The sequence below is a fragment of the Xenopus tropicalis genome, chromosome 5, assembly GCF_000004195.4.
Source record: "Xenopus tropicalis strain Nigerian chromosome 5, UCB_Xtro_10.0, whole genome shotgun sequence".
Classification (NCBI taxonomy): domain Eukaryota; kingdom Metazoa; phylum Chordata; class Amphibia; order Anura; family Pipidae; genus Xenopus; species Xenopus tropicalis.
Window position 1 is genome coordinate 74,384,911 of NC_030681.2, and position 13,740 is coordinate 74,398,650.

Below are 13,740 nucleotides of genomic sequence, written 5' to 3' on the forward strand. Positions count from 1 at the left end.
AAGGCGAACTTTAAAACCTAGAAAAGCCATTTCTGGCCAGAAAACTGATTTTAAAGTTGCTTAAAGGGTGCCACGACCTGGACAGTGGCATGCAGGAGGGGAATCAAGGGCAAAAATTTCTCTGAAAAATACGTTGTTGACACAGCGTTGCGTTTTGTGCTGTAAAGGGCAGAAATCACACTACATTTTTAAACTTGTGTAATAAACTGCTTTTACAAGGACTATTGGGTTATAGCAGATGATCAGCACAGGACAGCTGTCCCCAGCAGGTACATACAAAGCAGTAGAAAGTAGATTACTAGTCAGCAAAGCTACCTAAACTGTCCCTCAAACCCCTGCACAGCTCTCTCCCTATGCTAACTCAACAAGCACACACAGGCAGAATGTAAAATGGCTGCTGGGCTTCGGTTTATATATGGAAGGGAGTGGTCCGGGGGTGGTCCAGGAGGGAGAGCTGCCTTATTGGCTGCCATGTATCTGCTGGCTCTGGGGTGAGAGGTCAAAATTTGGCTCCAGCTAAGGCGAACCCAAAATTGCGAACATCGCTAAAAGTTCGCGAACTTGCGAACACCCGATTTTCGTGCGAATTAGTTCTCCGGCAAACAGTTCGCTACATCTCTATTTAGTTTAGTCTTTTTATTTCCAGCAGAAAACCCGTGCTGTAGACAATCACACACATCACTCATTTATTTATAATTATTCTTTACAGTAGAATACCATTATTTTGAAATTTTTTATTTCTTATTTTTGCCAGCTCCATATTATACATATTATCCTTATATTTTATGTTCCGTAGTTCCTTGGATGTGCACCTCACCTCCTTTGCTTTAAGCTATGACACAAATACTAAAGCAGCATATGGGACACTTTCTATCGACTCCAATAGTGAGTCTGTTGAAACAGGGAGGCGCTCAGGTGGCTCGTAGACTCTATGTGATTCACGGTGCTGAACGGTGATTCACTAGATGTCCTATCCCACTATCGCTCCCAGGCAACTACGGCCGTCTCCCACTAAGGAGAGCACGATCAGATACAATCGTGGCCACCGTTATCAAGATGGTAAGATCGTGAGCCTCAAACCTCAAACCTGAGGAACCTTTAGTCCCTCTGCTAACTTCTTTCGGGTGCTTCCTACAATGCCATTTCGCACGCGCTGGACGCGTCTCTCTTGTTGAATCAAATTGAGCGTTGCGTTTACCATGGCAACCCGCTACTACAGCTTACAATACTTTACAGGTACTCCATAGCCTGGGTGGGACAAGGTTCCATGGTAATGGAAACAGTGAATCTCCCTAGCTATGCAACTGGCCTATGGATATTCTTTTGGAGAGAAAGGTTATAATTGTGAAGTTTACTTGTTAATCTGCCTGCATAAATGCCTTGGTGTGCTCACTTGTTAATAAAAGTTATCTGCGAAGCGTGAGAGCCTGCACATTATTCCGGCTGGAGTCAGGGAGACCTCGAGGCAGAGAAAAGTGTTGCTACTGCAGTGAGGCTGTCCCTTTAAGAACTGTCTTCTCACCCTACAAACCGGGGATCACACAATGGTGCAGGCATGGATGAAGGCTGATGCCAGAGCAGGGGCTCATTCTCAGCCTGAGTTTTTCTACAGGCCAACAATCAGCCACGTGAGGCATTAGCCTTATATTTTTACAATAGGGCAGTGGTCCCCAACCTTTCTTACTCGTGAGCCACAGTTAAATGTAAAAAGACTTGGAGAGCAAAACAAGCATCATAAAAGTTCATGGAGGTGCCAAATAAGGGCTAAGATTGGCTATTAGGTAGCATACTATCAGCTTACAGGAGGTTTTATTTGGTAGTAAATCTTGTTTTTATTCAATCAAAACTTGCCACCAAGTCAAAAATAACTACCTACTTTGGGGGCACTGAGAGCAACATTCAAGGGGTTGGTGAGCGACATGTTGCTCACGAGCCACTGGTTGGGGATAACTGCAATAAGGGTTACATCAGTGATTATATTCATATGAATTCCGTAACCTTACATTTTTTTTTAGCTGAAACCAAAACTCTCATACTATTAATTGGCTGAAAAATGCTAAAGGTTTTATATACTATAAACTATTTATATTTCAAAAACTAAAATAAAAAATTATAAAATGTATGTGCAAAAAACAATTATGAATCATCTACTACAGTCTGGGTGTATACTGATTTTAGTTCCTTTTTAAAGGGGTGGTTTACTTTTAAGTTAACTTTTACATTAACTGAATGTCCTTTTTTTTTATCAACTTTGCAATTGGTGTTCATTATTTAAAATTATTAACCTTCCTCTTTCCAGATTTCAAATGAGAGTTATTATTGTTGTTACTTTTAATGCCTTATCTTTCTAGTCAGTCCTCTCCTGTTCATAATCCAGTCTCTTATTCAAGCCTCTGCCTGGCTTTTAAGGCAAACAAAAACCTAGCAACCATATAGCTAATGAAATTCCAAACAAAAGCTAAAAAAAAAAAATTAAAAAAAAGTGAACAACCCCATAAGGGAAATACAAGGAAATGAGGACATTAATTATTTCTTATTTCACAATATTGAACTTTTCAGTTAATAGCTCCAATGATTACCACTTGATAATTATTGTCATTCTCCATTCTGAAGAGGAAGGAGGCTACAGCATTTTAAGATTTCAAGTCCTCTTCCTTCTGTAAAATAAATATTTATTTTACACTCAGAAAATACATTTTACTATTGATTTCATAAATGAATAACCAGAAAATGCAATTACAGATGTAAAAGAGAGACCTATGAAACCTGAGTCATAAAGAGGAGTGCCTATATAACCAGTTGATTGTTAAACCCTGTAGTGGGTCTGATCTGTCACTAAACATATAAACTTCTTCTTGGAATTTATACCGGACCTTTTTGCAAAATTATGTGGTATTTTAATAACTGTTTCTGAAATGTGCTATGAAGCTAGCACAGGAAATTGGGATGGCAAACCAAATACCCTTTAAGGATTATAGTGTTTCTTGATTTCACCTAATATTTTTAACTAATTGTGTTTGGAAGTTTTACAGCTGGGACCATTTTCTGTCAGTTTTTAGCCATGCATTTAAGATCACGGATTATTACTCACTGGTTTCTCTATATTAATTCTATATATATTATTTCAGGTGGAGAACATCTTAATCTAACCACAAAAGTTTCGGTAAGTTCAAGATCTGTCATTGTTTTTAAAGTGAATGCTGCCATAAAAAACTGTTTCTTCTTGAAAAAATTGTACATGGTTTAGTAAATTAGATTTCACATGTACTGATACATACCAGCTTGATTATGTACTTTCAGTCATGAGTTTTTAGCTCAGTCTAACATAAAAAAATAGTCAGTGATTTTGGTGGCAAATATCACAACATATCCATAATGTATTAGCATAAAGAAAATAATTAGTGCCACATAATAGCAACTGTTTGATTACTTCTTATTCCATGCTATCACCTCCTAATAAATTGAAACTAGAAAATAACAAGTCAAGGAATATCTTAAAATTTTATGGGATGTAAAGAGTGTTTACACAGCATTTTGTTAAATTGCTTGAATTTATCCTTGATATGTTGTAAATATTTACACCTAAAGTAATTATAATGTGCTTGAAGTGCTAAGAACATAAATGCATGTGCTGTAACTGGAATAAAAATGGGATATTTTCACTCTCTATGACCCACATATTATGTGCAATGCAGCAAAGCACACTACATATTTAATTAACTGTATAAAGTTACATTGGTAGTACTTTAAAATACATTTTACAGTATTATACCCTGTTAACTGTCACAATGTCAAGTTTCATTTTTAATATCAGCGTAATTATGTGTAATGATCACTTTTCTTTGTGAAAAGTCATGGTTTTTAAACTGATACAATGCTTTGTAATGTTTTTCTGAAATAATAAAACTCTCTTTTGTGAAGCTAAAAGCTAAATTTCCTGAATGCTTATGCTTTAAATAAAAATAGATGACACTGTAAAAATATAAACAATTGAACCCAGCAGATATTTTCAAACAAAGACATCAACATAATGTGCACAAAAATAATAATATAAATGCATGCTTAAACAGATTGATAAAGGAATTAAGTATTGGGGGTACTTAAACTGTGTATATCAAGCTTGGGGCTACATATACCAAAAACACCGGGTTTATGGGTTTTAGAATGGGTAAGGGATAGCAAAGGTTAGAATTTCTCTTCCATCCTCTTCTCTCTTTTTTTACTCTCATCACTGTCTTACCCCACTAATCTTTCATAAGCCTCCCAAGCACTATGTTTGAGGAAACACCTTTAAAGTGTATGTAAAATCAAAATCTTAACTCGGTGTTTATAAATATAGCCCTAAGATAGGAAAACACTATAACAGATGTTGTTGTTGTTATAAAAAAATCAGATGCCAAAAAAACAGGGTTAAAATACAGCTAACTGGAGCTCTGTATTTCTCTGTGTCTGCAGCTGAATGAGGACTGGGCAAGTTTCACTCTCTGCTAATGTTTCACCCTCTGCTAATGTTTCACTTTCTCATATGTGCCTGACTTACTCTTATCAGCAACTGACCAATGATGTTCCAGTCTTGTAAAAGACAGTCCCTGCTTTTATTCTTTTCTAAGTCTGCTACAGAGCTGTCCCCTGTTTTTTTTTCACATCGGGATGGCCAGGCCCAGATTTGTGGAGAGGCCACAAAGGCCCGGGCCTAGGGCGGCAGAAGTTTAGGGGCGGCATGCCGCCCCGCCGCAAGAAGTTTTTTAAATTTGGCTCTCATACGGAGCAGTCGGGACCTCTCCCCACTGCTCCATATGGGAGTTTAAAGGAGCGTATGCGCACTCGCGGCTGTGGGGGTGTTGTCGCGCGTTCACACATGCGCACTGGGGGGGGCACGCGTTCGCGCATGCGCACAGGGGGGGGGACCCACAGGGGCGGCCTCGGGGTGCCCAGGAGAGAAATACGGCCCTGAGGATGGCTACTGGCTCTGTAGGTTACATTTTAGTCGCAGGTCACAATGGCACTTTTTCAACACACTGCGAAAATTTGGTTTAGGAAACCCCAGTTTGATTGACAGCACTCACAACCCGCTAAAGGGGGGGGCTAGTTATGAACAAAGTAACATGCCAGTGCCTATTGTTTCTTAAAATTTAATAAGCAACTACTTCAGTTATTAACTGTAGTTATTACTGTAGACTGTTTGGAAAGTGTCAAAATGTGTATATTTTCCAAAAATAGAATATGTCATCCTCTACAAATTTCTTATTTTATACAGATAATTCCATGTGAAAACCAGTACCAAGCAGAAGACTCTTCTATTTTTATAAAAGGTAAACATTTTCTTGGAAATAATACCATAACCCTTAAGTAATATATACATATACCGTATGTTGTTATTATGCCCTAATCTTACCACAAGGAACAGCAGAACGTGGGAATGATTAAACTGTAGACAGGTTCATTACCATTCACTTAAGGTCCCCATACACGGGCCTATTGTAGCTGCCGATATCGGTCCCTTGGACCGATTCGGCAGCTTATCGGCCCGTGTTGGGGCAGAAATGGCCAGAAATTGGCCAGATATCGATTGGGCAGGTTAAAAGATTCAGTAGGATCAGGGACCGCATTGGCTCGTTGATGCAATCCCAAACCGACTGCCCCATTGCCGCCATTATATAGAATTAGCCTATATGTTCCCCGATCGGCAAGATGGGCACCATTACACAGGCATGCTGTCCACACGGATCAACAATCTGCCTTGTCAGTGCACTTACAGCAAGGAGTGGAAGCTAGCTGATCAGCTTAGATCAGCTTTTTTTCTACTAGAGTAGGAATGTCATTAGCCAACGTGTTTTTAGGCTTACATATTTCTAAATCCCATGTGCATAATTTTAACTCTAAAAAAGTGCGATAAAACTTATCGACCTTTAGTGAATCAACCCTCATGTTTGTATGTATTAAGCTGTTTTAATTTTCCATTTTGTGGTATTCCAATAAAGGTTTTCTTTCATCGGTTTTCCTTAAGTGGACAATGAACATTTTTTCATTAACTGCATGAACTGAAAATCTGGCTCATGTTGTACGCTATTGGATCACATGATAGTTCTTTAAATATAATTACTGAAATATATGTATGATTTTAGATTGTACAGTTGAGCCTTTGCCACCATTTGCTTCTCTCATTGGATACCATAATATCACGCTACGGTGGGTGCCTGCTAATATCTCAGGAACATCCTACATTGTCCAATGGAAATACGTTCACATACCTGGAGAATGGATATATACACAGGTAAGAGAGCTGAGGCATGCATGCTACCCATGTAGTAATCCTTCTTCCCTGAATAGATCCCTTGGGCTAGACATACAAGTCATGTTGAAACTTTTAAAGGGGAACTCATAGTTACATAGTTACATAGTTACATAGGGTTGAAAAAAGACCAGAGTCCATCAAGTTCAACCCATCCAAGTAAACCCAGCACACACAACCCACACCTACCAATCTATACACTCACATACATAAACTATATATACAACCACTAGTACTAACTGTAGATATTAGTATCACAATAGCCTTGGATATTCTGATTGTTCAAGAACTCATCCAGGCCCCTCTTAAAGGCATTAACAGAATCTGCCATTACCCCATCTCTAGGAAGGGCATTCCCCACCCTCACCGTGAAAAACCACCTACGCTGCTTCAAATGGAAGCTCCGTTCCTCTAAAGGGGTGACCTCTGGTGCGTTGATTGTTTTTATGGGAAAAAAGAACATCCCCCATCTGCCTATAATCCCCTCTAATGTACTTGTACAGAGTAATCATGTCCCCTCGCAAGCGCCTCTTTTCCAGAGAAAACAACCCCAACCTCGACAGTCTAACCTCATAGTTTAAATCTTCCATCCCCTTAACCAGTTTAGTTGCACGTCTCTGCACTCTCTCCGGCTCATTAATATCCTTCTTAAGGACTGGAGCCCAAAACTGCACTGCATACTCAAGGTGAGGCCTTACCAGGGACCTATAAAGGGGCAAAATTATGTTCTCATCCCTTGAGTCAATGCCCTTTTTTATACAAGACAGCACTTTATTTGCTTTAGTAGCCACAGAATGACACTGCCTGGAATTAGACAACTTGTTATCAACAAAAACCCCTAGATCCTTCTCCATTAAGGATACCCCCAACACACTACCATTCAGTAGATAGTTCGCATTTATATTATTTCTACCAAAATGCATTACTTTGCACTTATCAACATTGAACCTCATTTTCCAGTTTGCTGCCCAGTTTTCCAATTTTGTCAAATCGCTCTGCAAAGCAGAGATAGATGACATCAACTGCCATTCCAGCATCGAGGTTCCTACTCACCTCCTCATAAAAGGCGACTAAATTAGTCTGGCAAGACCTGTTACACATAAAACCATGCTGGCACAAACTAATAGTATTGTGAACTGCAATGTATTCAAGTACCCTATCCCTTATTACCCCTTCCAAAAGTTTTCCTTTTCCTGATGTTAGACTAACAGGCCTATAGTTTTCAGTCTGAGAACGGGATTTTCAGGCTGAGAACGGGAACTCCAGCTTCTGAACCAAAATTTGTGCCCCACACAACACAGAAACCACTAATATACCTATCACTGTAATCTGTTCCTTCAAAAAGATTAAATACATTCCATTTTTACACACTGAAATCCAACTGCAAAGCAGTTCTTCTCTTTCTGCATCATTTGAAATCCTGACAGGGGAGGAGGGCCTAAAACATTGATGCTACAAAATGTAACAACCTCTCCACAGCTTACAGACAGCATGCACAACCCATAATGCATTGTACTATGATATTTCTTTGCTTATTTATATCACATGTGCAGGAAACTGTGGGATTTAGAGAATGCAGGTTGAAGGCAGGCCAAGGACAGTCGGCTATTGTTACATTTTGTAGTCAGCCAGATCAGCAGGAGAAAAGGGGGCTAGGCTTAGGTAACTGTTCCAAACGATATTATTACATTAAAAATCATGGATGCATGTTTTTTAATTCATGGATATCGCAAGGTTACTTAATATTATTTTTAAAATTACTTTTGAAACAGTTTAAGTTGTGTTTTGGTGGAGTCCCCCTTTAAATCAAAGGACATTTTCCCTCACCTGTTCAGCAAACCTTTTATTTGGCAAAATAATCCAGGAGCTGAATACTACTGAATACATAACAGTACTGCTAACATTTGATAGATGTCACATGTCATTTGGTACTTTGTGCAGTGCAATCCTGTATCTGTCAAAGGGGGATTATGACTGGGAGCGGTGCAGGGACGGAAATGTGATGTGCCACCAGAGCAAGCATAGAGTATTTCTCCGAGCTATGTGTCACCTTTTATGGGTCAATAAACAGATCAATCAGCAGTGCGGAGTGAGTAGCATCAGTGCAAAAAAAAAGCAGAATTTCCACCTAACAAACCATCAGTTCAATATTATGTTTGCATTGTGCATGGTGAAAGGCCCTTTTATCTGTCTTTGAATAACATAGTTCATTTTTTGCTGAATGAAAAAGAATGTCATTCTAAGCAACTTTCCATTATACATTCATAAACATTTTTCAATAGATTTAAAGTTACAGTATTTGTAAATGTAATTAGTAATGAAAACAGTATCTGTCTGTCCTTTGCAATTCTCTTTACGGGTGGTTCTGACTATTTACAATTAACAATGTAGCAGATGCAAGCTGATAAAAGACCTAATCTGAAAAATGTAGTTTTGGCTGGAGAAGGGATGACTGCTGCATCATTGTTTCAAGAGTCAAAATCAGAAGTGCAGACGGGACAGACAAATACTGCTTTGCATAACTTTTTCTTTTAGTAGGCAACATTTATGGTTAGGATTGGGTGTGGGTCAAGGTTTTCTCAGCTGTACTGTACAGTTTGGGGAAGATAGGACAATAGCCTAGGACCATTTTGTCATGATGTGGATTAAAACCAGTGGTTCCAATAAAAACAAACCCTAACACTACAGTACACAATAACAATCTTGACAGTAATTCTCAGCCATGTAAGTGCTTCCCCAAATTACTGGGCTATTTGTCCCACTGTCTCAACCCCCTAAAATGCCAGCAGAATTTCGAATTTCATTTGCACAAAGTGCCAGATTTTTAGTTTAGGAAAACTATAAAAAAATTTTTTTAGGAAAACCTATGCTTTCTAAATCTGAGTTTTTGTGTATTTCCACTTCTTGAACAATATTTAGAGCTCTAAACCAAAAAATAATCCGGAAAAATATTTTATTTTATGCACAAAAATTCAACTGATTCGGAAAGCCTCATGTCACTTGAACATGCCAATGCCAGATATGTATAGTTTTATGGAGATTTCTGACTTCTATAGATCAAAAACTCAAAGCTTTATATTACTGAATTTATAAAGCACTACAGCAGAATATGGCATACTAGATTCCAAAGCCAAAAATCCTGGAACAGTAGGTTTAAGCGAGGAAACCATACATTTTTGAAAACTACACATTGTGGAGAATCTAAAATGGTTAACCATGTCTTTCTACTCCTAATTACCAAACATCAAGGCTTTTCTAAACTTAGCAGTTGCTATAAAAATTTATGGAAATTCTGAAAAATTATCTCATTTGTTGGTTTAAGAATAATACTCTACCACCAGTTTTAACCTTTCTGCTGCCAACAACGTATGGCATACGTGATTGCAGAAATATTTGTTATCTGCCAAGCATGAATGCCATACGTTGTTTGGCAGATCTACATTTCTCTCTGCAGACGTGGCATGTGCCGCTTCTGCAGAGAGTTCTGAGTAATGACAGCCCCCTGGGCTGATCATTATTTCATTGATTTGCACAATTTTTGTCGTTTTATTGCATTTTTATCCCTGTATTAGTATTCCTGATCTGTTTTTTAGCTTAACTACTTTGGTGTAGAAAATAACTTTACTTATTTTAAATTCATCAGAATTTGTACTTTCCAAAAATATGTGGTTTTCTCGAGGTTCTCTGTATAGTTAGGGGGTGTTATGGCACATAATACGCTGTCAGGGGGCTCTGTATGCAAAAGCTGAGTTGGCAGGCGACAAATCCTTAAAGGACAAGGAAAGTCAAAATCTATTAAGCACACTATTAAATAGTACTACTATTGCTGTGTAAAAACGCTTTATTCCTGTCTTGCCTAATGAAAGATTTACAGAGTTACACATACTAGAACCTACATACTTGTTTCAGTGAACGGCGCCGCCATCTTGTCCAGCATGTTACAGAGTGTCCCCTACCCCACAGCATGTCACATAGTGTCCTCCGCTCCGTTCACCTGCCACAAACCGCCCCCCCCTGCATGTTACAGATCACCCTCTGCCGCCGCTGCTGCTGCTGCTCGCAGCTCGGCGGCTCACCAACTACTCCCAACTACATCCTCTGTGGGCAGCACCCCCCACCCGCCGCCGCCGCTGCTGCTCACAGCTCGGCGGCTCACCAACTACTCCCAACTACATCCTCTGTGGGCAGCACCCACCCCCTGCCGCCACTGCTACTGGCATCTGCATCGGCATCTCTAAAGGAAGATAGAAACTAAAAACCACACCTCTTCTCTGCCGCTCCCCACTCCTGCCACAAACCCCCTGCTCTCCACTCATGCCACAAACCTTCTGTCGCTCCCTGCACCTGCCCCATGCCTGCATGTCACAGAGTTCAGCTTTGCTGCATCGCCATGGCAACCAGACGCTCCTGCCATGTGCGCATGCGCCGCCTACTATAACAAGTCGCCAAGTCTCGGAAGGAGCGATGTATTATGGGAATCTTCTCTACCCTGCTCAGCGTTTTTTTCCCTGTTTGGCTTCTGATCTTCTGAACAGGTGAAGTATGGGGAGACTTAAGGGCAGTATTGAGACAACTGAAGGTATGCCTGCAGCTTGAGATTAACTCTTTATTAGCCTTTCCTTCTCCTTTAAGCACTATTTTCATTTTGGGATCAGTACACACCATAGACTTTGGTATATCTATGCATATTGGACATCAAACTGTTCAGTAGACGTAGGTGTTCCTATTTGGGTTGATTTGCCTTTGTATGCAAAAAAATTGTGTGAGATAAAAGTGGCAAATTGCAACATTTTTAGGCGATTTTCTGAAATGTCATAAAAACCACTAACTTTAGAAGAGCTTTGCAGATTGGTACTTTGGTGTAGAAAGGACTCTTTACCCATGTTGGATTTGTTGGAATGTGTACTTTCCAAAAATATATTGTTTTCTGGGGTCTCTGTATAGTTAGAGGGTCTTACGGCACATAATACACACAGCTTATTTTGCAGAAACTGAGTTGACAGAATCATTTTTTAGACATTTAGAAGCCTATATCTTGTTACAGAATTGGAATTACACAAAAATTCCACCATATTTTGAAAGCTTAGGTTGTCCTGAAAAAAAACGATATATTGTAAAAATCCCTCCCCAAGGAAAGGCCCCTAAATTGAAAGAGTGCAAAATGTTCATAAACTGTATGGCAATACAAGTTCTACTTTGACCAAAATGGCTGGCAGTAAAAGGGTTAAAGAAAAAGAAAAGAGTTAATCACAAGAGTTAATTGCTAAATTTATTAGGCACCCCCCAGTAATTATAATCCCTAACCTCAGACTGGCTTAAACTTGTTAGACAACCCCCTCCTAAATCGCTAACTTCAGGTTCAGGCCAGCCCTCTTCTTTGCTACTGAGTGCCGTGCCTTTCTAGTATTATGCACCTTGTAAGATGTGACACTCCTAATACTGTGAAAAAAGAAAAAAAAAGTAGCACTAAAGAAACAACCTAAGGAAACAATGAAGAGACGCATCTTTATAATTACTTAGCACATTGTAAGCAGGTCATGCCTTTACTGTGAGACAGAGTTGCTCACACTTTGTAGTAAACTGTTATTTATTGTAACACTCCTTAAAAGGCATGGAAATATGGTCAAGTCTTCCAAGCGCTAAAGGCCCATATTAGTATTCACTTATTCTTCTCTTTGTCTCTACCCACTGGAAGTCTCCTTTAGTGTGTCATTTACACAGCTGTCAACCAACCCCATATCAATAAGGGTAGATAATGATCCTCTCCAGGCTTTTTAGGGCTCTGGCACACGGGAAAATTAGTCGCCCGCGGCAAAACTCCCTGTTCGCGGGCGACTAATCTCCCCGAGTTGCCTTCCCTTGCCATCCCATCGGCGACAATGTAAGTTGCCGGTGGGATGGCAGACGCGGCGGGGTGATTTCGGGAAATTGCCGAAAAAGACTCGCGGGCGACTAATCTCTCTGTGTGCCAGAGCCTTAGAGACCTTTTTCATGTTATCATTTATTGTGAAGGAATTCAGGCCTAAAAAACCAGGACAGCTTTGCATGTAGCCTAGCTACTGCAACATGGTAGATTAGCCCGGAAGAGTCACTGGGGCTACCAACCTGAGGTACCTGGTCGCCTAGTCTCTCTGTTGTGCTCTGTGTTACACGGCATAACTCCAGCCCTGTCCCAACTGGTAGCTTCTCAGGTTGCCTGGACTAACCCACATGTTGTTCCCCAACAAATGGTATAAACACGGGGAACACAACCATACTATCCTTCTTGGTGGGAAACCAGATACTTGTGCTAACTGGCCTGGCTGTCTCTTACCTCTGAGACGAGCTAAATTGTCCTACCCACAAACAGCTTGCTACACATGGGCTTGGGCTTAGAAAGCACTAGTTTTCAAGACTACTGAGAGGCTCACCCTCAATATTAAGAGGAACAAATAGTCTCTTTCTGTTTCCTATCCCCCTTATACAGGTTCCAGGACATCCTCTATTCTAGAAACGACACAGAGAATTCCAAACTAAGGTCTAGTCTATTATCTAGCAACCAAACTGGGAAATTGCATTTAAACCAATGGCCTCACTTATTCTAGAAACTTCCCAGAAAATACAATACTAAGGTCAACCCTATGGCTTACCACCATCTAATGATGTATACACAAGCACATTTTAACCCTCACACATCATATAACTCCATAGAATCATAGCAATAGTTGATGACATCCATATCTCACATTTGTCCCAGCATTTATCCCTATTATACACCCTTAGTTTTCATCTGAGGGGTGGAAACTATGGTACATCGCAAAACCTATGTTGACACTGAGAGATCATACAAATTCCATGCAGACAGAATCCAACTCAGGTTTCCAGCCAGCACTACAGGTTGCAAATCTTTGCCTTAATCAGTCTCTTTTTTTAAGATTCCAACTGCATTTTGGTGCAATTAAAAGTGCCTGGTACACTGTTCTGAGGCAAAAGTAAACAGCATTCATAGCCTGAAAGGAATTAGTGCATTCTGCTGGGTCAAATAATATAAAAAATGGTAGAAATGTAAAAAAAATTACTATACATATTTCAGACACAACAATAACTTTTTTGCTCTGCAAGGAAAAATGACACACAATTTTTGTTAGAGAAGGAATGGTATAACCACTGGGGGATGCAAAATCTCTTACCTGTGGTGCTCCAGTTCGCAAAAAATTGCACTGGTCCACGTCGTAATCTTATTCTGCCTCTTCAATCTTTACTGCAGCTCCAGACCAGTGTGCATTAGAGGGTAAAGCCAGCTTTTTGCTTCTCAGATAAGCTTTTTTCACTCTACTGCACACCCAGACTGGATCCTAGAGAGGATCCAACAAGAAGAAGATAATAGCAAAGTGGTTTTTTACACTACTACCCTGGGATGGTGCAGTTGTCAGCAAACAGGAGCAGCGGTACAGGGTCTCATGTAAGCA

General features: G+C 39.9%; 1 protein-coding gene across 1 annotated transcript in view; it reads left to right on the plus strand.

Annotated features, from left to right (window-relative positions):
• Positions 1-965: 965 nt before the first annotated feature.
• Positions 966-13,740, plus strand: part of ros1 (ROS proto-oncogene 1, receptor tyrosine kinase) — a 105,808-nt gene continuing 93,033 nt past the window's right edge. Inside the window, 4 exon segments of the mRNA XM_031902705.1 lie at positions 966-1,059; positions 3,129-3,163; positions 5,258-5,312; positions 6,126-6,274. Coding sequence (XP_031758565.1) covers positions 966-1,059; positions 3,129-3,163; positions 5,258-5,312; positions 6,126-6,274 — 333 coding nt within the window.